This window comes from Nothobranchius furzeri, chromosome 12 (assembly GCF_043380555.1).
Source record: "Nothobranchius furzeri strain GRZ-AD chromosome 12, NfurGRZ-RIMD1, whole genome shotgun sequence".
Taxonomy (NCBI): Eukaryota; Metazoa; Chordata; class Actinopteri; order Cyprinodontiformes; family Nothobranchiidae; genus Nothobranchius; species Nothobranchius furzeri.
Genome location: NC_091752.1, coordinates 40,130,735 through 40,158,327, shown reverse-complemented (window position 1 = coordinate 40,158,327; position 27,593 = coordinate 40,130,735). Strand labels below are relative to the sequence as shown.

Genomic DNA, 27,593 nt, shown 5'->3' with positions numbered 1-27,593 from the left:
TCCTCACTGCTGGCTTTTCCTGGTTCAAGTCAGAGGTAAAGGTTCAACAACAAGAAAGAAAAGGGTCTTCCTGGGAGATTTCCAAGACCTAAACCTCTGCTGAGTAAAAACAATAGAAAGACCCATTGTACATTGACGAAAAACATTTTCATATTCTCCTAAATGTCTGTGGACTGATGAGACAGAGGACAGTTTGGATAAAAAGAATAGATGTAAAATGTTGGAATAGTTGATCCATGAAAGTGATTACCTGAAACATTATACAAAATTAATCTAATGTTTCTGTTTACGTCTTTGTTAGCATCGGCTCTTGTTCCATAAAGGTATCCAAAACACTAACAACCCTTTTCATAACTGTAGCAGCCTAGCTCTGCTGTAATAAGTTGAGGCCACCAGATGGCGCCTCAATAACAAAAATCAAACTAAAACTTAAACCATAATTTTTGTGTTTTCAATGGTAACTTAAAGACAATAAATGCAGTTTTTGTGGTTATTTTTTTAATAAAAAAGTTTTGACAATTAATGTACAGAAAAATCAGATGGAAAAGGAGTAATGACCCCAAAGTCTCCGTAATCTGATTGTTGAATATTAAGATTCTTTCATTATCACTGTCATAAAAGTGTGTGTGTGTGTGTGTGTGTGTGTGTGTGTGTGTGTGTGTGTGTGTGTGTGTGTGTGTGTGTGTGTGTGTGTGTGTGTGTGTGTTTCTAAAGTGGATTAAGTCTTTGGTTTTGTGTCATTTCTTCATTTGCAGGTTTATAGTTATGTGTGTATAAATGTTTTGTCAAGACTATTCAAACTGTTGTGAAAATGTTTAAAATGAAAAGAGATCACAGGGGTCACGTAGAGTGAAACTGACTTTTTAGGAATGACAATCACAAGCGCAATGCTGCCCTCTTGTGGTCATTTATCTCACTGCATACAGCTGCAGGAGCACCGGTTGATCGCAAAACAAAGAAAACGAAAAATAAGCAAACGTGATTGATAAAAAAAAGACCAAAATAAAAAAATCTAATGTTTCTTTAACATTAGGAAAAACAAATTAGGGCTGTTTTTTAAACAGATTTTCAACAAGATCAGGATATTTGTAGGATTTTTTAAAATATTAGTTTGTGATATTAAAAAGGTCAGATCACTTGAGCGGGTCTTTCAGCAGAATGATGAAGGATGAGAGGGTTGGGGCAAATGTTTCACCTGCTCAGGTGAGATGCTTTGAGCTGGTCTGCAGAGGGTAACATTCACTAGAAAAACTCCATGTGAGGACTTCACAACCATTTTTCATTTGCTTTTTATCAACACTAAGCTACTTATGAATGTTGAATCATTTTGTTTTTATCGCTTCCAAGCAGCCAGACTTTCCTGTAGCATGTTAAAGTGGCCTTACTTGGCATTTCTGAGTTTTATTTTTGTATTTTTCTTTGGAGTATGGCTGTTGTTTTATGCATTTTCTATCATTTTTCATTCCTGAATGCATATTGTGCCATGCGTGCTGTAATAAAAATTGGGTGGAAGTAGATAAAGGTCAGACCAATGGGTCAGACCCGTAATGTCAGACTATGCATTTGATGAAAGAAGACTCACTCTTTCTTTTTACAAAGAACACCAAAAAGAAGGCATCAGCCCAAAATATCAACAATTAATTAACTGGTTAAATGTGGATAGAAAATATCAATATCTAATCATTTCACCATGGTAAAACAAAACGCTCAGAAACGTAATGGCACACGTCCCATGGCCGACACTCGTTTTGACGTATAATTTGTGAGGGTGCATGCTGCCGTTTGAGCCACATTAGCTTCCGCGAAAAAATAATATTACAGGTCAAGATACTGGCCACATGCTATAGAGGCCAAATAAAGATTTTTGGCTGATGTTGGGTGAACAACCCAAAATAATGATTTTTGGGTGACATTAAGGTAAAAAACAAAATAATGATATTATTCATGTATGTGTAAAACTGCTCCTTTAGAGAGCCTGCCATCTAATTACCCCTTAATTGATCATTGTGCAAATATTATGCAAATGTAAGTTATACCGTTGCTGCAGCACTGAAGCAGCAGAAAAATTAGATTTTGCAATAAATATGCAAAACATTTACATGTTAATTGTTTTAGAGCCGTTTTGTTGGCAGAATCTGATATTAATTTTAGCTATAAGCTAGGTGTTCTGACAAAACACCGGGAAAAAATGGGTCCCAACATGTTTTGTGGCGTTGTTATTTATATGTGACAGTGATATTGAAAGGCAGGATAAAAATGTTCACCTTTTTCTGTACTTCAGTTGTTGCACTGGAATTTTATGTTGTGCCATATTTAGGAAGTTTGGACCCCCCAACAGGCAACAGCCTCAACAGAAATGTCCAACCCCTCTCCTCTCCAGCATCTTCCACCAACTCCACCCCCAAGAGGTTCTCTGGTCAATTATCCTTTCAGCATGTCCTGAGCTGACGTGGAGGCCTCCTACCAGCAGGGCATGCCTAAAGACACCTCCCCTGGGAGGTGTCCAGAAGACATTCTGACCAAATGCTTGAAACACCTCATCTGGCACCTCTTGATGTGGCGAAGCAGCGTCTCTACTCCAGGCCGCTCCCAAATGTCCACGTTCAGCATCCATGATTAAAATATGTATGAAAAAAGTAAAATTAAAACATATAATTAAACAGAAAGGAAATGACACAATATTTTAAAGGGAAGAAAACTAACTGAACTTATTGAGTCGTTATTGACCATAAAGCCTGTGTAATATGGTGAATAGGGTCAGATCAGAACATTTGATTTAAACGTGTTTTTGTGATGGCTGGAAGCTGCTTGAACATGCCAGCTGTCTGTGTGCTTTAACATATCATTCAGCTGGAGGAAAACCGGGGTGGGGGTGTAACTCTGGACAGCTGCTCCTCTCAGCCCTGCATCACTCCTCCTCCTCCTCCTCCTCCTCATCATCATCTTTTCTTTCCCTCAGCTCCTTCTTTAAATCCCAGCTCAGATGTTGTTTCTCTGCTGATCAGGCAGCTTCTCTGCTCTCTTTCTGAATGCATGCTGACATGATTTAATACTTCAGATCATTGGAAGTGTGATTTATCTGTTTTTATACTGATCGGTGACTACGTGTGTTTGGACTCCAGTTTTAAGGCTCGTTTGTTGTCATTATTAATATTTACATTGTATTACAGCAGCAAATAGTCCAATAACACTTTACTGTTAGAATATAAAATTTGAATGATCCGATGGTCTATTTCCTTTCCAGATGTTGACCATCTCTGTCCTCCTGGTGCCTTTACTCCTCTATTCTCCTGCATCCTCCTCTCCTCTAGTGAAGGTAAAATCAGCTTTATTTGTATTTTTTTATCATACACTTCATTTTAACTTGATAAATCATTGGGATAAAGAAAATATTTCATGAAATATAATTTCATAATGACCCTCTTGCTGTTGTTTGAACTTTTCCACAATTTTAATCAAAATTTGAATCAACATTAATTTAAAACTGATGTTAAAAATCAGTAAATTTAATGAGTTCTGGCCTGAATTCACTCAGACTGTAAAGCTGGGTTTCCAACTCTGTCATCTGTCACTTTTCTTTAGATTCTCAAATGTATTATTTGTGCTTAGTGAGTGTTTACCTCTGGAGTGTGTTTGCATGGTTTTAGAAAGATGAAGTCACATGGAGTTGTGGAACCTTGAACTGTGTTAAAAGTGTTTATATTCTCCAGGTGAACAGATTCTCAGGTATGTTTGTGAGCGGAGCTTTTAGCTGTGTTTGTGGTTAAAAGCAATCTGCTTGTTTCTGTTTCTGTTGCAGCTGTTTCATCGCACACACACAAAAGTTCGTCTATCTATAAAATGATGCTTGTAAAGGTTCGAAACTAGAGGTCAAAGTTAGTGTAATGGATTAATTAATGGTTTTACTGGTTTTACTGGCTTATAAGTGTGTAGAGTTATTACTTCGGTCAGGATTTATGGATTTTTATGTCTTGGGCCTTTTATTATGACTTCAGTTTAAGTACACTTGTCATTTTTGGTTCAAATGTTCATTCTTCCTGAAACTTCTGATCTCTTTTTAGTTTAATGTCTGCTCTGTCCATTGCTTTCTGGTTTTAGTTGGTTTTCTTTCAACTCTCGTGTAACACTTTGTATAAATTCCTGTTTTATGCTTTAACCCTTTTTTTATTTGTTTAGCAATCTGTTTTTGATTTTTTAGGAAAAGAAAAACATGTTTTCTGTTCATTTCTCATGGTGGCCAGCCTGCATGTTTTCTGATCTCAACTAATCTATTCTTTGCTCCTGGTTCTTTCTGCCTTTGTTTTGTCTATTTTCATCATACTTGATTTTTTCATTAAACAATTTCAAGTTTAAGTTATTCATTTATTTAATTCAGTATTCTATACTTGCATTATATGCACTTGAATTTTTAATCTTCTATTTTACAAGACAGCCTTAAAAACATCAAAATAAAGCTGCTAATTATCATAAAATAAGACAATTTTAGGTCTGGAATGAGTTTGGACGAAACACATCAGAATAGAAAAGAACAAGGAAACAGTGGATTAAAGGTGAAACTGGAGCAGAGAATAAAGTTTTCTGTGAGAAGTACAAATTGTTTGTTACATTCAAGAACATGAAATGATAATTACACCCAAAGTGCAGCAGCAGAGTGTGTCAGCTGGTTGGTAACAGCAGGTTACCGCTGCAGCAGGTGTCAGCTGCAGAGCTGCAGGCAACAGATGTGTGTGTGTGTGTGTGTGTGTGTGTGTGTGTGTGTGTGTGTGTGTGTGTGTGTGTGTGTGTGTGTGTGTGTGTGTGTGTGTGTGTGTGTGTGTGCACTCGTCTATACATCAAAGTGAGGACATTTTGCTGGTCCTCACTTTAGTACAATGTTACAGAGCTCTACTCGTTAGTTTTAGAGGTCTGGTGTGTATTAGGTAGGGTTGGAGTTAGGCACAATCTATTCACTAAAATAAATGCAAGTCAATAACGGCCCTCACGATAAATGCAAGACGTGTGTGTGTGTGTGTGTGTGTGTGTGTGTGTGTGTGTGTGTGTGTTTGTGTTGTGTTGTGTTTTCAAGCCACAAGTCAGATAGCAAATTCTTTTTGGCCCTAGTTTGGCAAGCCAGTCTTGGTACTCTTTTGGATGGAATGATGGGCCAAATATGGCCCAAATAAGGCACGCCAAAATAGAATTATGGATTGTCAAAAGATTGCCAGAATTCTTCCAAAATAAATTGTGGAATTCCAAAGCACAACCATAACTATACCAAAAGAACCCCAAAACACCATAAAATGGCCAAAGGATATCAAAGTGTAACCATACGTTTGCCAAAAGATCACCCAAAATAAAATGTGGCTTTCCAAAGCATAGCCATAACCATCCCAAAACCCCATAATAAAGCCAAATATGAACCATAACTTATCCATAATTAGCCATATGTTTACCAAAAGATTGTATTTTATTCTGAACCTTATGCTAAATTTAATTTAACATTTTAATAGACTATAAAATGTCCTTGTACAGAAGATTCAGATTTTGTGCCTCAGTTAAATAGCCTTGTGAAATAGCCTAGGTTACTGTGTGTACGAGGTGCATAAGCATAAAACCAAACAAGAGTAAAATTTGAATATTTTATTTATTTATTTTTGTAAAGGTCAGTCCTGGACTGAGTCCTGGGCTGGTTGAGGGGTTGGTTGGGCGGGCATTCTCCTTTTGCGCCTTCCGTCCCCATCCCAGTAGAACCATTTTTTAATTGTATTTATAATTTCTGCCTCCGTAGATGCCACACAGACCAGATTCCTTCTCACTGCAGCTGAAAATAAAGGCATATACATGGAGAAAGACTTAGAAAAGGACGACGCAACAGTCCATGCAAAAGAGACCTGTGGTGGGCTAAGTAACTGGCTAGTTAAAAAGTCAGTTTTGCATTAGTTAATGGATGCATCTCGTCATATGGGGTTGAAAGTGACAGCCAAAGTTACAATATTAAATCATCATAATCACTTAGTACTTACACTGCCACAGTTTACTTTACCAAACACAAACCAGCAGTTCTTTCCTGACACTAAAACCAAACAAGAATTTCACGAGCGAGAGTTGTCCCTGAAGAACGCGTCACATTGCGGGCAAAGTGGCAATAGCTGTCTTGAAGCCAGCGATAGCGTGGTGTTATAATTACGAGATATTCACAGGCGCATGCGTGCCATTTCGCAAATGAGTTGTTAAGACTATAAGTATTTTGACTTTGAAAAGAAATGTGATTGTCATGGGTGGCTAATAACTTTATCCTAAACTATGGTTTTATCAGCTGTGTGATAGAACAGTCGTGTTACTGTTGTGATTAAACTTACCAATTACAATGCCTTTTAGGTGGAGCCTCTCCAAGGCCACCTTCCCATTTTGCCCTCGGTGAGGGCATTAGTCATGGCTCCTTTGAGGACCCGCCACACCGTGTCCTTAACTGTGGACCCCCCCCCCCCCCCCCCCCGCAAGGCCGAGTGTTGAACCCTAAAATTAGAAAAATTGATCTTCATTAATTTTTTAAACAAAGATTGATTTTCATTGAATTTTCAAACAAATATTATACAAACTTAAAGAAAAGCCTGGATAGCCATTGTGCTCCACTATTTATTTATTTGGCGTTTCGTGGTTGCCTGATGAAGGGCAGAGACCTGAAATGTGTGTGTGTGTGTGGGGGGGGGGCAAATAATTGGGTGGAGCTCGTTGACTGCACAAGCAGTCCTTTAACTCCTTTGGCATATCTACCACTTTAAGATATTGAACAACACATAAATTGGATGTGCATGCCAAAATGCATTGTCCAAAACTTTGTTGTAAAGAACAGAAAAAAGCTCACCAATTCATGGGCCAATGTTGGACTGATTCCAAGCTCCCTCTCCAGGACCATCAGGGCCTGAACATCTGCCAAGGGGAAGATGCCGTGGTGCCTGGTCTCCACACTTCCCCCTGTGGTCAGGCCCTGAAGAGCAGCAACAGCAACAAAAAGGTCCTGCACCATTTTGGTGAGGCCGCGCCGCTGCTGAAGGATTATTTCCTGTTTCACCAGGACTTCATGCAGGAGAGCTGAAAAGCATTTCAGACACAAAGAAACAACATAGTTTAAGCATTTTTGCATTTACATGTTGTGTGTGTGTGTGTGTGGCATTTTAATTAACCAAAAAGAGCACACGTCACCCCTCTGTTCATTGAGCTCCATTGGCTACCGCTAGCAGCACGCATCAAATTCAAATTGCTAACACTAGCATACAAAGTCCGAGATGGTACAGCTCCCATCTACCTGAATCCTCTTGCAAAGGCTTACGTCTCGGCCCGGTCACTCCGGTCATCACAGGATTGTCGGCTAGCAGTGTCTACACCACGCTCAGGACAATCCAGACTCTTCTCATGCATCGTTCCACAAATGTGGAATGATCTACCAAGCACTACCAGAACAGAGGCTTCCTTTTCAATTTTCAAGAAACTCCTGAAGACCCTGCTCTTCAGAGAGCATCTTCTAAACTAGCACCCTCCTACACCCGTCCCTCCTCTCTACCGTCCACTCCTTGTTCCCTACTCTCCATGACTAATGTCAAGTTGTGTTGTTGTTAGCCTCAAGGGCAACATGCCGATTATCACTTGTAAGTCGCTTTGGACAAAAGTGTCTGCTAAATACATAAACATAATTCTTTTCCATTCAGACTCACACTCTCTCTCTCTCTCTCTCTCTCTCTCTCTCTCTCTCTCTCTCTCTTTCTCTCTCTCTCTCTCTCTCTCTCTCTCTCTCTCTCTCTCTCTCTCTGTGTGTGTGTGTGTGTGTGTGTGTTTAGCTTTATAAACCATCTTATATTAGTATGTATGCGTGGATCATGTGTGTTTGTATACTGAAATTGGCATGTGAGGACTGGGTGAGTGTAAACCATAAAAACCTTACATGTTGTGTCGTCCCTCTGCTGCCACTGCCCTGGAGAGGAGCTAGGGCAAACTGTAGGCACCTGAACAGCCGATTCCTCCCTCATCATCCCACCAGATGAAGAGGGAGTTGGAACTGGAACCCCCTGGGTTCCCTGGTGACCCTGCAGGTCAATGGCCTGCCGCAATGATGTCCCCAGGGTCATGACATGCTGGAAGAGTGTGTAGAAGAGGGAGAGGAAGAAGAACAACAGTTTACAAAATGCAATTATTGACCTGAACCATGGACGTAATTTTCACTTTAGAAGTGGGGGGGACATGGGGGTGGGGGTGGGGTGGTATCTTTACAGTATGTTCTAATGGGAAACAGGCGTCAACACAAACGGTTGTTTTCTGCTTGGTCCTACAGCTCAACCAGTGTCAATTTAATATAAAGTAATATTGTTTTTGGATGGTAAAAAGCGCAGGGGTCAAAACTTGACTTTGGAAAAAGTGGGGGGGACATGTCCCCCCTGTCCCCCCCAAAATTACGTCCATGACCTCAACAGTGACATAATGGCTCCAGAATTGTTTTTCTCCAAACTGCCTGTAACTGCCTCATTAACCTTTGTAAATTTCCTAATGTATCACATTTGAAACACCACACTTACCTGATCAGCTACACTCAAACCCATTTGCTATACATATGTTACTGTGGTATTTGTTGAGATTTCCATTACCTGGTAATTGGTCAGGTCAGGCAGAGGTACAGGTTATTGGGGAGGATGAACCTTCTCCTCACTGGGGGGGTGGCTGGGGGTGGGGGAAGCCCTCTTCCAGGGGTCTGGGCTTCATCCTCTGATGAGGCCCGGTCCTGGACATATGCTTGGCCTTTGGAAATGAACACACAAGACAACATTTATTCTGAATTAAACATTTATTTTAAGTTAATGAGTGCAAATTCAACACAGGCCCAAGAGGTGGAGGAATGGAAAGTTCACAAAATTCTTACTTAATTCTTCTTTGAGGCCTTTCAATGGCTTCCGCCTCAGACTGGAGGTCTGTCTGCTACTCAGCAAGAGGGAGCTTCCTCCTCGCCTCTTAAGTCATCTGTGTTCACAACAGAGTACATTTTCATGTTGTGTCACTTTCTTAATTATCTTTATTAAATATACGGCTCCTGCCCGCTCCCGCTGAATTTCTGACCATTACCGCCTGCAACCGCAACGTGTGTGTAACACTCCCGCACCCGCTGTGTGCATGTCTACTCCCGCCCGCAACCGCAAAACTCTGAGAAATTATTACCTCACAATAAAAGACATGTATTGAGTTTGTGTCCTCTCTGGTCCTGGAGAAAACGTCATTTTATAGGCTATACCAGGGGTCGGCAACCCGCGGCTCTTCCATCCATCTGGTGCGGCTCCCTGTGCTTGTAAAATAATGGATATTTAAATAAAATGCTTTATATTTTACTGAATTAATGTTATCTGTAAGTCAATTCTAAATGTAAAGATTGTCTGCGTAAACCTGAACAGTTCCAACCCAGTCTTACTGTGAGACCGGGATGACGGGTCACGCTTGTGCGTAATTGGCATTTTCTGAGCTGAAGAGGACATGAGATTCTGGGCTTCTCCTCAGACAGGCTCAGGGATGCGTTGCCACATTGGAGACAGGAACAAGCACTATTCAGCCAAAGTTTCATAATCAGGGAACATTTTCTGACCTTCCCGCATGCGCCCTGGTTCTGCGACACGCTCCAAGCCCCTCTCCACATCTTCAGCTCGCTGTGCACCTTATGTATGCGCTGACAGCGAGCTGCGCTGAGCGGTGTCCAGCTCAGATGTTCAGATGGGAATCTTTTCTCGGGTGATTTAGCTACATCTGCAATAAAATGTCAGTTCGTCTGCATGCGTATTCTTTCTATTCTTTCTCCGTCAAAATAAACGGTCAAGTACGGGAAATATCCGGTCAACACAACACAAGCCCTGCTTTTAACTGTTTTGTTTTCTTGTGAAAATTGTTGGAAAGAGATTAAATTTAACTTGATTAACAAGAGCCAGTGCGCCGTTATCTCCGTGACTGGAAATGAGGGAAAAACAAATTGATCGGATCCTGCACGTCTTTGAACACATTGGTCAGGATTGATGCACTTTGTTTTCATTTAGTTTTTAACCCTTTAACGCCGATGCGTCACCAGGATCACCAGTGACGCATTGGCGCAAGTTATTTCAAACAACTCGCTACTTAAACTATAAAATTCTTTAAAAAAAAACCTAAAGGAGCTACTGTGTGGTGCTTAAAGGGATAATGAAATCAAGGCCGTTTCATATTCCATTCTCCTCTGTAATCAGGAAGTGATCGAGGTCACTTTTCTGAGACCTGAATGAGAAATATTAACACAATCGGAGAAACTGCTCCAAATGTCTGACTTGCCTTGCTTTGGTTTTTGTGTCATAAAGACCTTGTTTCAGCTTTTCAACATCAGTTGCCAACTCCATCATACTCATCCCAATCCAGCCGACCGTTCCTGCCCGCAGCAAAATTCATACCGCCCTCCCCCGCAATATTTGTGTTGGATCCTGCGGGACCCAATCCCGATGCAGCCCTCTACCACCCGTTACAGTCTGCTGCAGCCGCAGCGAACCGCGTGACCCTTTGGCGAAGCCACTCGGTCGTATATAGACGCTGGTTCCGTTAGCTGTAGATTAGCCACAGTTAGCATCTGTACCGTCATCTAAACAGCGGCACAGCTACTATCTACTAGCAGAAACTAAGGCATTAGTTCTGGAACCCGGAACGAGGCCGAATATTACATTTTGCTAAAACAAACAATACAGACCTAAAACAAAACTATAGCAAACAAAAAGGTAAGATTCAAGAAGAAATAGTACTCACCTCTGTCGTGATGCTGGAGAAATGAACAAATTAGTCCTGATTCCCGGTCTTCGATCACTATTTTTCCCGCCATTTGATGATTTTTATGGCTTGCCAAAATAACCCCATAGCACACCTGCAGAAGTCACAGACGCTGTCCCGCTCTCTTCTGGCTACCCAGAATATGCCATAATAGCCAGCCGCCTAATTTTCTATTATGGCAAACCATAATTATGCCACGGTTAAAACAGAAACACTTGCTGATGTAATTGTCTATAATGGGAACCCAAAATTATGCCACATTTAAACCAAAATACTTTTTCGAACATTTTTGTGCCAGAAGGATGCCAAAATGCCCAATTAATGCCAAAATAAAACCAAAATAAAACCAAAATGTTTGCTATCATTTTGAAAACATTCAAATGTGTTTGGCAAGTGATGTAATTCTTTGTATTGTGTTTGCTGTAAAGAAGTGTTTTCAGGTGAGTGTTTAAGTTCAGGCAAGATAAAAATATGGTGGGGGCAGTGCTTCTACAAAAATAATAAGTGGCAGGTGTTGCAGATTTGCAGCAATTAAAACCTACCTACCTGGTTACTCCACATACGTATTTCATGAGCGTTTTTTTAACTCAGAAGTACCCCTGAAGGACTTAGTTGTTCATCCTTTTATCAAAACTTATTTTGAGCCTGAGAGGGTTAAAAGTATTGGCCAGACTCAGCATTAAAATTGTAGAAATTCAGTGTAACTATATGTTACCATCTATATAAATATGAACTGGGTTCAGTTTTTCTTTTTGTTAAAGAATTTTGTGATAAATCATTACAAAAAGTCTAAATTCTTTCCTCCAGAGAGTGAAAAACTGTGTTTCTCATACATCACTCCAAAACATAAAACAAGCTAGCTGCTGTTGCTAGTATTGAGAATAACTGCATTTTGTTTACTTTCGTGCTCTTAATTATTATGGAAAATTGCGTTTAAAGCTGTAGCAAAAGGTCTGAGCCATATGTTCGTGTCCAACACGCATTTTTAAGTAACATAGGTCTGATCTATAAATCCATCTGTAACCACACCACTGTTTCTGGACGCCAGACGAGTTCCGTTAGCATGACTGCAGCAACACTGCTAACCGTGTTAGCTCCAGTAAGAAAAAAACAAGTCTTTTGGGAAAGCTACGGCACACACACACACACACACACACACACACACACACACACACACACACACACACACACAGACAGATACGATCTAAAAGATGATCCCCTTATTTCAACAATAGGTCCTCCTGGGACCGGTAGAACCTCTGTATCACCCTGGACTAGTGCAGACGAGCTTAGCTAGAGAGTTACTCCAGCATCAGGAAGATTTATTCTGAGAAAGAAAGAAAGAAAGAAAGAAAGAAAGAAAGAAAGAAAGAAAGAAAGAAAAACAGAGAAAGAGAAACAGAGAAAGAGAAACAGAGAAAGAAAGAAAGAAATCTTTTATATAGCGCCTCTCAAGATAAAAATCACAAAGTGCTTTACAAAAACTAAAAAAAGAAGTATAAAAACAATTAAAAAATGAATAAAATCATGTTTAAAATGAGAAAAAAGTTAAAATTGGGTAAATAAAATGTAAGGAAAGGGAGAGAGAAAATGAATAGGAAAGAGGGAAATCAGTGGATCGCATTAAAGGCGGAATATGTAGAAAAAGCAGAAGAAGGTATATATCAAAATATATACACACAGCAGTAATTCTGGCAGAACATTATTTATTTTGTCTGTAGATTATTGATTTATGTTGGGACAGGTGGTGGAGCTAGCTTAGAGCTCCCAGTGGAGCACAGAAATGAAAAATAAAATATAAAAGTAAACAAACTATTGATTTTGGTTCTGAAGATGAACAGAATCCTCCCCAGTGTTCAAATCTGGTCACGGGTCTTCTGAGTAAAACTGTCCAAAACATGTCTGCACCTCCGGTAGTGATATCCAGTGGGGTCGGAGTTCAGTTGAACTACTCCGGTAATCCAGTATCTGTCCTCATCGCCGTATCCCAGAGAAAAAACAAATCTGAATGACTAGTAGAGGCTTCAGAAGCTACATCTGATTGATGACACAATGTTCTCTGCTATAACGCTAAAGCAGAAACACCGGAGTCAGGCGTTGTTTACTGTAGCTGTTTCAGCAGATCTCCTTGTGAAACGTCACCAGCTGCTCAGGTCTTAGACCGGAAGTTAGTTTCTGTTTTTCCTGAGCCAGTCAAAGACATCAAATTTTCTTTAAATTCCAGCCGTGAAAATCCAAAACCTTTTTTATTTGAAGTTTTAATACTTCTTTACAGATGCCACTCAAAGGAATTTTGCCTCTGGCCAATATCTTTAAAACAGTATTTGTTAAAATGTCAGTAACATGAGTTACAAGCTCTTTTATCAATCAAACTTTATTTATGAAGTGCTATTCATACAACAAGTGCAACTCAAAGTGCTATACAAGATTAAAAACAACCACACAACAGTCAACCTCCCACCCTTGCCCCACAGTTCAACATCCAAGATTCTTTCTACAGTGTATCTCCCTCCCTAGATGCTAATTTTGAATTTGATGGACATATTGAATGATGGACGGATGAATTGTGAAACTGCAAAACTTTTACCTCACGTGGGCACATGAATTTAGCATGTATCTCAATGAGACACAGACCTAAAATAAGTTTTTAATAAACAAGTTATTTTCCTAAACTTTGTTGCTGTAAAACAAATTCCACATATTTTATAAGGAAATCTGTTCTAATTCCCATAGCAGATATTACTAAAGACAATAAAATAAAGAAAATTAGAAGTTATGAAGTTGACCCAACAGCTTAACACTGGTGTTTGGATTCCAGCCTGAAATACAAAAATAATTATTTTAGGGGCTAAAACTGAGACAGAACCAAAATGTTTTAATAAAAGTCATAAGTCTTTTTTAAAATTGGTGAGAACAGCCTTAAACTGCCTTGCAGCTGTTTCACTCAAAAGGCTGGGCTTCTAAGAGACATTGTCATTCATGCAGGAGTTTAAAGGTCACCATCTGGTGCGTGAAACATCCTCACATACTTAGGAGCACTTTGCATTGCTTTTCACTGCTATGAAAATATCTTACATGTGTGTGTGTGTGTTTTAGGATGAGGGGGTGTGTGCTAGGACTTTCTGCGGTGCAGGTAGAGAGTGTGTATCGACCAACAGAGGAGAGCCGGTGTGTCGCTGTTTGCAGGTAGACTTTTATTAATGTTTTTTTATCCTTTTGTTTACAGATTACATTCAAAATAATGACAAAATTATTATTGTTTTAACTTAATCTGCATACTTTTCATGGATCATTATATATACCTCTAATTGAAATATTTCAGAAAGTTACATAAAAGCAGATATTTAATAGAAACAATTATCAATTTAATTTAGATCCATGCCCACTTTTCATTTATTTTTATTTTTATTTTTTCCTCGTGTCCTGTCTGGTTGTGAAGCAAACAGAATTGATGTCTGAATGCTGGTAACAAGCCTTGCAGATTTACTCTCAGGCAGAGCATCAAAGCTTGTGCTTTTAATGTCATGCCTGATACTTAAAACTTGATTGTTATTGTTTTTTGAATGCTTTATAATTTCGACCAGACACGGAGACAGAGGTGAAAGAGAAAGGAAGAAACAGGGGGGGGGGGGGGGGGGGCGCAAAAATAAACAATCAATGATGAACAAGACCTGCTTCTAGACCTGCAGAAAGAGAAAAACAAACCAAAAATAAATAAATAAGAGGACACACGACAATACAGCAGGAGCACACTATCACTGCGTCAACCTGATGAGTAAATATAAAATTAACAATGTTTTATTGAACAATCACACAATAATAAATCACAGTGCATTTAGCCACAGCCTTAAATTGTGTTGAAAATGCCCAAGCCCATACTTATGAGAGCACCATGTGAGCACCTGTGCATGTTCAAGCGCTTGTATATGTAAGGTTTCTCTATAGGAGCGTCCAATAGAGAGTGTGAGGGGCCACAAATCTGGCCCCCAAAGATGTGTAGGAGATGGAGGGAGCTCCAAGTCCCAGAGATCCAGGAGCTGCCCCAGAGCGCAGGGACCCCAGGGAGACTGTAACTAGAAAAGCCCCAGCCTTCTCTCGAGAGGCGCAGAGGATTGCCCCGGGGGTTCACAACCAGCAGCTGGTAGAGTACCGGGAGATATCAGCGGCAAGCCCACAGGCCTGCCCGCAGCCTCCCACCCCCAAGCTGGTCAAGCCCGAAACCCAGCGACCCGGGACCCAGGGGCGACTAGCCCCGCCGGGGACCCAACAGAGCCCAGGGACTCAGATCCCACCAGGCAGCCACAGGGATCGATCAGGCAGACTCCAAAAATCTTAAACTATCTGGCCTGGGAGTCGCGAACACTCAGGCAGACCAAGGCACCACACTCCACACCAAATGTGGAAGGGGGAGGGTAGGCGAAGATGTGTAGCAGCACAAGATGTCCCAGGAGAGGGGAGGAGTCCAAGACCCCACCTGACATATGCAGCCATACACAGACACAGTCACACACTCCCTCCCTCATGCTCACACATAAACATACAGCCTAAGACTTACAAAAACGAACGCTAGACACCCACTCACGCCCACCATACACACCCTATTCACTCTGGTCCTGGTACTGCTGCACAAAGGTTACAACAATCACCGGTTCCCAGAGTTTGACCCTTTCTGCTGGGGGGTGATGATGAGCAGGCTCCCCCGCCCAACGCTGAGCACAGCAATCCACCACCCCAGACCCCAACATGACGGCCAGCTCCCCCTCCTAGCCTCCAGACCCGGGAAGCCAAGTGACAACAGAGGTGTGCTAAGACCCCTAGTCTCCCTCCGCCTTCTCTAGTACAGTGTTAGTGTGTGTTGATGAGGTGTATTCCATGGCTGTGGTGAGCAGGCAGTGCAGGCATCGTCTGGCCTATGCCAGCTGATGCAATCACACAACCCCACTTCCCCCCACAGCCCTCTATGTTTAAGAACAATTTAAAATTGGAAGTGGGCACCGGCACTCGGGATGAGGTTGAAAGATCCCCTTGCCAAATGCCATTGAGTGTGCTCACTCCCAAGGCCCTAAGTGTATGCTTGCGTAGAATGTCGCTGGTGGAAGTGTTTAAGATGCAAATAAAATTGGGGGGCAGGCTGCCACAGGAATGTGGAAATGGGGTCCATACCCACACCCCTGACTTGCCCACCCCCCAAGGTCCTATGTGCATGATTGTGTGATGATGTGAGGGAGCAGGAGGAGAAAAATGTATGGGGATGGGGAGGAATGGTTGGTTGGCCTAAGCCCTCCAGGGAACCAGCTCCCCCACTGGCCCCAATAGGCACCTCCATTCCTAAAATGCCCCCCGGGGCATGGAGATCCCAGCCCATCTTGCGAGGGCCCAAAGCAGCAGCATCGCAGAGTCCCATGGAGTCCGAGGGCAACAACCCAGCCCCACCCCAGCAGAATATCTACTCCCATCCCTGCATTTGCTCAACTTCCACAATATTTAAGACATGAGACATCCAGGTAAGGTTGGGTCCTCCCCCTCCTCGATATCGCCCTCCCCATGATGGGACAGAGTTGTTATTATTCCAGAGGAGCCAAGGTACACCTGAGGCCCTTGAGCCTGGGCCATGCACTGCCGCTTGTTCCTGCCTTCTTCCCGGCAACTTACAAGTCAGGACCTCATCCCCAAGTCCTCGTCCAGATCCCCACAAGGGGCCCGCCGCCCCCAGGCCCCCACCCAGACCTACTCAGGTGGGTACTTTTAGGGTAGAGAGGTCATGTTATCGAGTCAGTGTGTGTGTGTGTTAACTAGTGTTGGATTGTGTTCATTTTGATAAACTATAGTCTGTGAAGGCTGTACCAACTCCAGCGTGTCTGGACATCGAGTCCACGGGTTTCCAGATAAGAGAAACAACGCCTCTATCTCAGTGCCTGAGGGCATTTTGTGCAGCTGAAAAGACGGACTTCTGTAGCCTACATCAGTCTTTCCCGGGACAGGGAGGTCCGCGCTGGTCTCCGGAGACCCGTGGCGGTGTTTAAAAAATTAAATGCGGATTTCTGGAGCTCAGATCACTGTCCGAACCAGATCAGAACCGCCACACCAGGAGAGGATGTGCGGCTTTTAAAAATACCATCTCGACTGTCTTGCTCGTGTTTGGGTGAAATCCAGCTCACAGAAGCCTGCATGAGCTCCAGAACCGGATCACAGGTGTCTCTCTCCCTCTTTCTAAGAGCTAAACTACGATACATGAACGGATATTAGCGAGTATGAGAACGCTGACAGACACTCATTAGTATTAATATTAAATTAACTGACCAGTACTATTTTAATTGTCTGGTACACGATAGTAATCTGTACAATATTGTGATGTTAGCACACGACTTTAAGCTAACATGGTTAACTCACCAGACACCTGCTGCTCCCCCGCTGCTTCTCCTCCTTAATTTCTCTGCTTTGGCCGATTGTTTCTCCCTCTGGTTTGTCTCTGCTCTCTGGGGCGTACAGCAAACTCATAACTTTATGGTTTTGGTCCATCATGAGTATAATTGTAAACATTTAAAGTTTCCTCTGTGTCAGAGCTGGTATTAGATTCCATACTTTTCTCTGGATTAAGCTAACAGGACTCCCTCAGCTGACGTCACTTGGTTTGGCAAAAAAAAAAACACCTTTCTCACAAAAATGACTCTAAAAGCCAAAATAATTTATGTTTGTATAAAAAAATGTTTAAAACGAGTTTCTATTATGTTTCTCTAAACATTGGTTCATGGGAGTCTCTAACCTGCAATATGCTCTTTAATAGTGGATATTGGCCCAAACATTTCATATCGGTGTGTCACTACCATTCATTAATCATACCACATCCCAGCACGATGTTTTTTTAACCAGGGCACAGCAAATGCTATCATCATCTCGGTAATGAATTATTAATTTTTCTGCGTACCCCCTGTAATGTGCTCAAGGACCACTAGGGGTACGCGTACCCCTGGTTGGGAATCACTGCTTTAGTCCACCAAAACCAATAACAGGTTTGGGCATTAAAACAAAAGTCCTGACTGAATGTTTTCTGTAATTTTTACTATTTAATTCTATCTTTTGCAGCATTGTGATGAATCAGAACACTGGGTGTGTGGCAGCAATAATAAATCCTACAGGAATCACTGTGAGCTGCACAGAGACGCCTGCAACACCCAAACAAAGGTCCATGTGGAGCACCGAGGACGCTGTGTGGGTCAGTGCAACAAATAACCTCACTCAGATGTACACAGCATGAGTCGTGAAAATGTTTTCTATTCTTTGCAGATGAACTGACAAAAACAAATGTGAGCCCCAGTAAGTAAAAACCTCCACAAACACGATCACTTCATGTTTTAATTTGTCATCTCTGAGCTTACATTGAAGCCATGCTGGTTTGTTTGTTATAGTCGTGTGCTTCCTGTCCGATCGTGACTGGTTGAGAGAAAAGGTGATCCAGTGGATTCAGTCAGAAATGGAATCAGATCTTCTGGTCTTAAAAGCATCATTATCCAGCAATGTTCTGCAAATGTACTTCCAGGTGATGTTTTGTGCCAGCTAGGCAAACACTAACAGCATGCAGAGCGTATCCCATGACCATCTATTATATAAAAACAGGAAGGTGGGTGGGTAAAGGCCGATTTCTCCCAAGTTAAAGGCAACGTGTACAGTTCTTTACATGTTCTCTGATTATTCATGTCACACACACACACACACACACACACACACACACACACACACACACACACACACACACACACACACACACTGAGTCAGAATTCACATTCAAATTATTATTATTATTAGCATCTGTCTCTTCTATGGAAAACAAACTAATTTACATGTTGAAGCACAGCAGAGAGGGAGGGGGAGGGGCCGGCAAGTTGTTTTACTCAAATCAGTGTTAATTTTGACAAGAGATTTTAACATAGTTTTAGTCTTTGTCTTTTGACAAAACATTTTTTTTATTTTAGTCACAATTTAGTTATCCAATTCATTTTAATTTTAGTCCAATTTTAGTCTACTAGAATACATAGCAATTGGAGTCAACCAAAATTAATGTTTTTTTTCCTGATGCAATCATTTCATTTCTGTCAATTGTGGTTGTCATCTCTTATTTGTAAATGAAGATATCAGTTAATATTCATCATAATTTAGTCTTTATTGGCATGTATGTTTTTGTTTTGTTTTAGTCCGCAAAAATGTATTCGTCACAAAAAATCAGATGAAAACAATGAAAATAACAAATTTAACACTAACTATGTAACTCTGTAATGATTTAGTTCAGTTGTACATTTATAAATATAAACAATAAACAACTGTACAAAAACAGTTAGTGTTAAATTTGTTATTTTCATTGTTTTCATCTCATGAATAATAACTGATATCTTCATTTACAAATAAGAGATGACAACCACAATTGACAGAAATGAAAATGATTGTATCAGAAAAAAAACCATTAATTTTGGTTGACTCCAATTGCTATGTATTCTGCTTCCATTATTGCAAGTGTTGTCCCTTTTTCTCAGAATGCGTACTACTAACCATATTTCATGTTAATTTTAAAAGTTTTCTAGTCCATCATTTAACAATTTTTCTAGAATTTTTGATACATCTATCACTGAAAATGACATAGCTACTACTTCCTCCACTCCTACCAAAAAAGACTAAATAAAAACAAACTTTTATGGTTCCTTTGCTACTTTGGGATAAGATTCAAAGTCTAACCTTATTGAGCTGTTCAGATTTTCTATTTTGAAGACCTTCTTTTCTCTTTTTAAATGGCTGGAGTTATCCTTGTTGTGTTTGTATTTTTACATTACAGACCTATGATAATGGGGATTCTCAGCTTGATTCTAAAGAGTTCCTACACTTCCTGAGTCATAATGAGACTGCTCTGAACCTGACGTACTCTGATGCTCTCGAGACAAACCTGTTGCTCAGGTGCGTAACCTCTCTAAGTAAGACTGCAACATGTTTCACTCATTTATTCAATGTTCGGGTTTGGTTTCATTAGTCACCAATAATAATTTGAATGTGAATTTTGACTCAGTGTGTGTGTGTGTGTGTGTGTGTGTGTGTGTGTGTGTGTGTGTGTGTGTGTGTGTGTGTGTGTGTGTGTGTGTGTGTGTGTGTGTGTGTGTGTGGGTGTGGGTGCGCACATGTGTGTGCCTGTGTGTGTGAGCAACATGTCTCATAAATCAATGGATGGAGCAATAAAAAATATTTGCTGAAGGATGTTCGTCTACAATTCATTCACTTTTAGAGTTAACTTGGATTGCAAAAAAAATAGTATGACGCCGTAACCTTTCCTGATATTTAGCTAAAATGCAGTGTGATATTCTTGAGATGCAGGGTGATGTAGTCCTTGAATGGTTGAGAGTCATTTACATTAAATGCTTAAGTGCTAACAGATTTTGCATAACATTTTTTTCATAAGTGTCTAAAAACTACAGCAGCATAGAGCAGCCATCCACACAAAATAAAATTGGAGCGATGTCACGTTATAACATTTTAACTTTATTGTCACATTATAATTTTTAGGTAATTGTCACGTTTGTACACCATACTATCACATTTGTACAATATACTATCACGTTTGTACAATATACCGTCATGTTCTAACAATACAATTTTCACGTTTATTTTGTGTGGGTGGCAGCTCTACTCTGCCGTACAAACATCTTTAACTCCATCGTTTCTCAATATATGATGTTTTTATTATATATAAAAATTCCCATCTTATCCTCCGTGGGTGGTCTCATCCTTTCAAACTCAGGTCAGTGTTTCCCCTAGGAATTCTTCCAGCTGTGGTGGTGGTGGTGGTGTGTGTGTGTGTAGTGGGGTGGGTGGGAGTGTGTGTGTGTGTGTGTGTGGGGGGGGGGGGGGGATTATGACATGTCTCACCTTTATTGTTTTATAAGATGCACTCCACTTTGAACTGCACCTATCCAGCAACTGCTGCATTTTAGTAACTAGTATTAAAGGTGAATACACCAATATTTGCATGAAAATATTTTTTTTTGTTTTAAACTCACAGTGACGCACTTTGCGGGGGTTGGGGGGGGGGTGGGGGTGGCATTTAATTTTTCTTGGTGTCCGGAAAAACATCTCCTTTTGCCCCCCTGTATTTGACTTTCTGCCCCCTGTATTTTGGTCCAAGATCATTACTGGGCTGGCCCTATTAAAAACCTTCTACATCCCTGCTTAGTAGACTTAATGAAGTATTTTTAAGCCAGTATAAAAATGACTGAAACACAAATTGACATATTTGGCATTATTGACCAATATCTTTGATTTAATTTATTTGTTAAGAACATCAAGACGCATTGGAGCAGCAGTAGCTCAGGTGGTAGAGCGGGTTGCCTCATGATCGGAGGGTCATGGGTTCGATTCCAGCTCCCGCCAGGGGTATCCTGCTGTTGTGTCCTTGGGCAAGAAACTTCACCCAACTTGCCTGTATTAGTGGTGGTCAGAGGGGCCGACGGCGCCAAATGGCAGCCTCGCCTCTGTCAGACCTCCCCAGGGCGGCTGTGGCTACAAGTAGCTTACCATCACTAGCAGCGTGTGAATGTGAGAGTGTGTGAAAGCGTCTTTGGGTGTCTAGAAAAGCGCTATATAAGTTCAATGCATTATTATTACAGTGAACATTATAATAAAGTAAATGTTTCTAGTGCAGAGAGGAGACAACCCAAATATGCACTGATTTTATCTAATTTCAGAGAAAAATGGAACTGGTCAGATGCACCTAATAAATAAAATTACTAACAAACTCAGGAGTCTGTTTCTTTGCTTCATTGTTCTGTTGCTGAAAATATCAGTAATGCCGATCAAAGGAGATCGTCGTTGTTGTCGCCTTCCTCCGCTTATCCGGGTACAGGTCGCGGGGGCAGCATCCCAACTAGGGAGCTCCAGAGAGTCCTCTCCCCGGCCACCTCCACCAGCTCCTCCGGCAGGACCCCAAGGCGTTCCCAGACCAGATATGAGATGTAACCTCTCCAACGTGTCCTGGGTCGACCCGGGGCCTCCTGTAATCCACCCGCTTCTTAAAAAACCGAGTCTTGACCCCTCTTTCCAAAGCAGCTTCAGACCCATCTCTAAACTTCCGTTCATCTCCAAGATCTTGGAAAAGGTTGTGGCTAAACAACTCATAGCTGCTCTTGATAAACATAACATCTATGATAGCTTCCAGTCAGGTTTTCGTAGAGCTCATTCTACTGAAACAGCTCTTCTTAGGGTTTCTAAAGACCTTCTGACTGACAGTGATGCAGGGGACTGTTCTGTTCTGGTCCTGCTGGACCTGACTGCAGCCTTTGATACTGTTGACCATCACCTGCTACTGGAGAGGCTGAGAGACTGGGTAGGCCTATCAGGATCTGCTCTGGAGTGGTTCTCCTCTTATCTTTCTGAGCGCTCCTTTTCTGTGGCCGTCTCCAAGTTTAGGGCCTCCACCACCTCCCTTACCCATGGTGTCCCACAAGGTTCTGTGCTGGGGCCTCTGCTCTTCCTCCTCTATCTGCTTCCTCTTCAGCACACCCTGAGCTTCTTCAAAGGAATCTCCTACCATCTTTATGCAGATGACATCCAACTGTACATCTCCTTTAAGCCCCATGAGATGTCTAAGCTGCAGCTGTTACACTCCTGCTTACACTCTACTAAAACCTGGATGGCTGGGAGCTTTCTACAGCTGAATGAAGATAAGACTGAGATCCTCATCTGTGCCCCAGACAAGCTGATTCCCAAAGTCAGAGACTCTCTTGGTCAGCTTGCTTCCCACACCAAACCTTCTGTCAGGAATCTTGGTGTGACCTTTGACCCGGCTCTCACCCTGGATTCCATTGTCAGTTCTCTTGTTCGCTCTTCCTTCTTCCATCTCAGGAACATTGCTAAGCTGAGTCCCATTCTGTCCCACTCTGAACTTGAGACTGTTATCCACTCCTTCATCTCCTCACGCTTAGACTACTGTAACTCTCTTTTCACGTGTCTGAGCAGAACCTCCCTGAACCGTCTACAGGTGGTTCAGAATGCCTGTGCTCGGCTTCTGACCAAGTCCTCCAAACACACCCACATCACCCCGCTTCTCCTCCAGCTTCACTGGCTGCCAGTCAACTTCAGGGTTCATTTCAAGATCCTGGTTCTGGTCTATAGGGCCTTACATGGACAAGCACCATCTTACATTGGTGATCTTCTTAGTCCCTACACCCCCAGCAAGTCCCTGAGGTCCAGTGATCAAAGCCTACTGGTTGTGCAGCACCAGGCTAAAGACCAAAGGTGACATATCATTTGCTGCTGTGGCCCCCAGACTCTGGACCTCTCTCCCCCTGAGTCTGAGATCAGTGGACTCAGTGGACTCCTTTTAAAAAGCAGCTGAAGACTCACTTGTTCAAGCTGGCTTTTGTGTGACCTTCATCACTCTCTCTTTGTTCTGCTCTCCCCACCTATTCCACCTTCCTCAGGATCCACTGATTTCCCTCTTTCCTATTCACTCTCTCTCTTTCTTAACATTTTTTATCACAATTGTCTCTTTTTGCTCATTTTAAATATATTTTTAAACATTTTCTAAATGTTTTTTTTATATTTTTACATTTTTTTGTTTTTGTGAAGCGCCTCGTGATTTTTATCTTGAGAAGCGCTATAGAAATGATATTTTCTTCTTCTTCTTCTTCTACATGCAAAGACAGATAATCCAGGCTTTATTTGTTATCATTGTGATGGTTATGGCTTACAGCATGATGATTAGAACATTGTGAAATGGTTCAATATTCTAGGCTCAAAATTTCTCACTCCAATCAGCTAGTGAATCCAAAGCACCTGGATTACTGAAATAAATAGACTTTGAAAACAATTTTCCAATTTTTTTTTTCATATTCTAATTTCACCTTTTGATGCAGAATTTATTACCCGGAAGTGTAAACACTTAGAGATCATCTGTCCTTTCAGGTCTCTGTGTGCTGATGCTTTAATTGAGTTGTCAGATGAAAATGCAGACTGGAAACTGAGTTTTAATGAGTTCACCAACTGCCTGACACCAACTTATCACCCACCAGAGAGACGTAAATACACACCACACACACACACACACACACACACACACACACACACACACACACACACACACACAAACACACACACACACACACACACAAACGCATGCATTGTTCATGTGCATTGGCCTATTTTACTTGTTTTTCTTTTACATATTTTGTTTTGTCATTTCTATAGAACTAGCAAAACATGTTTTAAATGTGCTGTATAATTAAAGCTGAAACCGACCTGAAAGACATCTAAAATAAACTTGTGGTAAATGTATACAGTTTTGAGTCTATGCATAGATAATGTGGAAGAATGTTTACTGTGTTTTTATGTGTTTGAGCAGAGTGTGCCCTGGAGGAAGAAGTCTTTGAGGATGGAGCTGAAGCTCAGAAAGAGTGTAACAAATGTGTGTGTGCTTGTGGTAACTGGGTCTGCACCGCTCTGACCTGCAATGGTGAGAATGAACTAAAACCTGCCATTTGGTATTCCCAGAAAATGGTGGCTAAAAATGTTTGTGATGCTTTAAAGGTAATGTCACAGCAGATTTTGATCAAAATATTTGTATTTTAGGAGAGTATGAAGTAAAGGAGGATGTTTCTGTTGAAGAAGAAGAAGAAGAAGAAGAAGAAGAAATGACAGAGGAAGAGTGGAGCCGGAGAGTGGCTGAGCTCAATGCTGCACAGGTTGATTTTTATTCAAGCGCACTTACAAAATGTTTACTTTCAGCACATTTTATTGTGATTGATTAATTTTGACAAGGTTTTTAAACCAAGTTGTTTCCTCAAAAAGACTCTTTGTTTCAGTTTCTGTAGGAGATCATTACCATGGAAACATGAGATGACCGCTAAATCATCCAATCAGCAATTGATTGATCACAGAAACAAGTCTTAGCTTTATTCGATATATTCTTGTCTTCTCTTAGCTGTTATAATTGCAATAAATATTGTATGTATGTTTTATTAGCCTAATTTGTGTTATTTAAGCATTTGTAAACCAACACAATGCAAACAAATAAAATATTTTTGATCATGTTTTTTGAAAAATGTTTGCTTTAGAATAATGGATTTTCTTTTAGCTGAGTTATTTTTGCTCTAAAGCTTAAGTACTAAAGGTGAAACTTATTCAGTTTTGAGATTACCTAAAACAATTTAGTTATAGAACTGCTAAAACCCAACACTGTTACTGGTGTTGAAAAAGCAAACTTGATTAAATGTTAAATCAATCAATAAGGTCTCCAGACAGACTCCTCCCCTCTCATAGAAAGACACGCCCCCTCAATGTAATTGGTCATCGCAGTGACAATATTGCGGTCCTCCCCTGTGGTTTGGAGCGGTTGGTTTGGTCCGTAGTAGAAGCTGCCAGCCTGGAATGATCCACTGTGGCTCAGTGAAGGGGGCATGGTTGGAGGAGATGACAGGTAGGTGGAGCTATAAGGGGTTGGATGGGTGGAGTAGGCAGGCAAGTGGTGCACCCTGGGAGCTGAAGCAAATGTGGATGTCAAATGAGTGACTTGACCAAGAAATGATGGCTCATTGGTCCACACAGAGGGGGCGAAGGGTCTACAATCTGAGGGGGAAATCATGCACAAAAATGTCATTTAATAAAAGAGTATTCAGCTGCATCTCTTGATCTTCATCAGTGAACTCATTTTCAGTTAACTTATTTATAACTCCAGAACATATTATTCAAAGAACACCTTTCCTCTCTTACCCGATGAAGTAGTGCACACTCCAGATTTCAGCTCCTTCTGTCTCTGTCCTAAGAAGAAAATCCATGTGAGTCACAGACGACCACAGATTTGACCACAGACGTATTGTTTTAAAGTAACTAACGTCTTGGAAGCCGAGGTCCGTCTACAGTAATCTTAATGGCTCGCTGTAAAGTGGCAATCTGAGGAGGTGAGGTCATCACATTTATAGTCAGGGTGAAAGTTTTACCTGAAAACCATCAAGCATCAATAAAAAGATATCAGAAATAGTTTAAAGTAAATTTCAGTAACAAAGTTTACTTTTAGCTCATTTTCTCTACTTTCCACAACAGCATTCCATGTTTTATCTCCACCTTGAGCCTCTTGAATGGTTCAGTTAGTCATTTCAGTCAATCAAAAATTTTCATCAGGGGCATTGTCAGCGTAAAAAACATCAAAGATGGCTGTTCTCATCCAGGAAGTGACAATGAAACTTAATAATAGGAAATAAGATGGAAGAGAGGAACAGGTGTATCAGGGGAATATTGAGTACCTCTGCCGCTGCGCCCTATGAAGCGGAGGTCATTGAACTGAGCATAACCCTGCTTCATTGTTGCTGTGGCATTACGTAGCTCCGCGCTGCAGTTGTCATCATTACCAGCCATCACTGTCACAACCATACCATCAGGCACATCGTTGCCCAGGGAAACCACCTGTTAAAACATTACATATTCTCTAAAGTTGTAATATTTGAGTATTTCAATAAGTCAAAAATCTGAAACTCAAGAAAAGATATTTTAAAGAAGAAGAAGCAACAATTTTATATATAGCACCTCTTAAGATATAAATCACGAGGCACTTAAATTAACACCATTGATAGGCTGGCTGCTCACAGTAAAAGCTCTCGGCAAAGTCTTGTTACACCTCCAGTGCTGGGGCAAGCTGCTGCACAGGAAGTTGGGACTGTCGGTCTGAACCAGGCCTTTGTGGGACACTCTACTGCGATGCCGTGTTGCAGTTCTCACATCCTGCTCATCCACCTGCTGTTTGTTAGGTGATGGTGGCTGCTGAGATCTCTCTGGACAGCAATCACAAAAATAATTCAGAGTTGTGACACTCATAGACATAACTCTTTAAACGTCTTTGGGAAATTGAAACTTGACTTACTTTTTATTATGACTAAGGCTCTATTAACACATGGATGTTATTATTAGTTATTCAATTATTTCCTTCTTTTCTTTAAACTATTGGAAATAAGATTCCAATAATTTCTCCCTCTTGAAATCAAAAGCTGAAGCTATGTGTCAAACTAATCTGAACAAAAATGATAAACTTCTGTCATGTATTGTTTTGTAGCCTAGACGTTGAAAATACTTCTCAACAGCCTTTTTGAATTACTACAATACATTTCTACCTACCTACCTACCTACCTACCTACCTACCTACCTACCTACCTACCTCCCTCATAGACATGATATACATAGACGCCCATGGAGCTGCCATAGTGGATGGCCGCCAACCTGGATGGGTCTTCATTCACCCCCAGTACATGTATTTCTGCTGCGGAAGGTTCTTACCCAACTTAAATACACATTTTATCATACTTTTTCAGATAATCAGACAAACGGTATGGAATGATAGTTAAAATATATTTGTAATAAAATACATTTTAAAAAATGTTAAGTATAAAATCCCAACAAGTAGGCTAGAAAAGTCCCAGTAAAGTCCCACAACATCGGTTTTCAATAATGTACCGGTGTTCCGACTCTCTGTGCTACTTGTCCATATGTGATATTTTGGGGAAGTGCACATGTGCAGACTGCTGACTGATTGGTTGGCACCATTAGGGGGGGCCTCCGATTGGCGGGTAGAATCAGCCTGCTAAACTGATAAACTTGGTAAACTTTGTTTTTTAGTTGTGTGAACACCTTCCTGAGTAGAAATAAATGCACTGGGGTCTGGGGACGAATGGAGACCCATCTAAGAAGGCGGCCGGCCACTACAGTGGCACCAGTCCATGGGGCGTCTATGTAATTATTTATATGGTCTATGTATTCATGTCAAGTACTTTACAATCACTGTAAAA

General features: G+C 41.1%; 1 protein-coding gene across 2 annotated transcripts; it reads left to right on the top strand.

The window, feature by feature from the left end:
- The first annotated feature begins 633 nt into the window (after window positions 1–633).
- On the top strand, window positions 634–26,214 carry LOC129166860 (follistatin-related protein 1). Of its 2 annotated transcripts, XM_054750415.2 has the most exons (10): window positions 634–3,316; window positions 13,888–13,977; window positions 17,875–18,004; window positions 18,076–18,105; window positions 18,198–18,328; window positions 19,613–19,731; window positions 23,728–23,840; window positions 24,164–24,274; window positions 24,391–24,503; window positions 24,624–26,214. In XM_054750415.2, the coding sequence occupies exons 1-10, from the start codon at window positions 3,245–3,247 to the stop codon at window positions 24,630–24,632; spliced, it is 918 nt and encodes a 305-aa protein (XP_054606390.2). In that variant the 5' UTR covers window positions 634–3,244; the 3' UTR covers window positions 24,633–26,214. The 2 variants fall into 2 exon arrangements, with proteins under 2 accessions (XP_054606390.2, XP_054606389.2); XM_054750414.2 differs by having other exon boundaries at window positions 24,391–26,214.
- The last annotated feature ends 1,379 nt before the right edge of the window (window positions 26,215–27,593 follow it).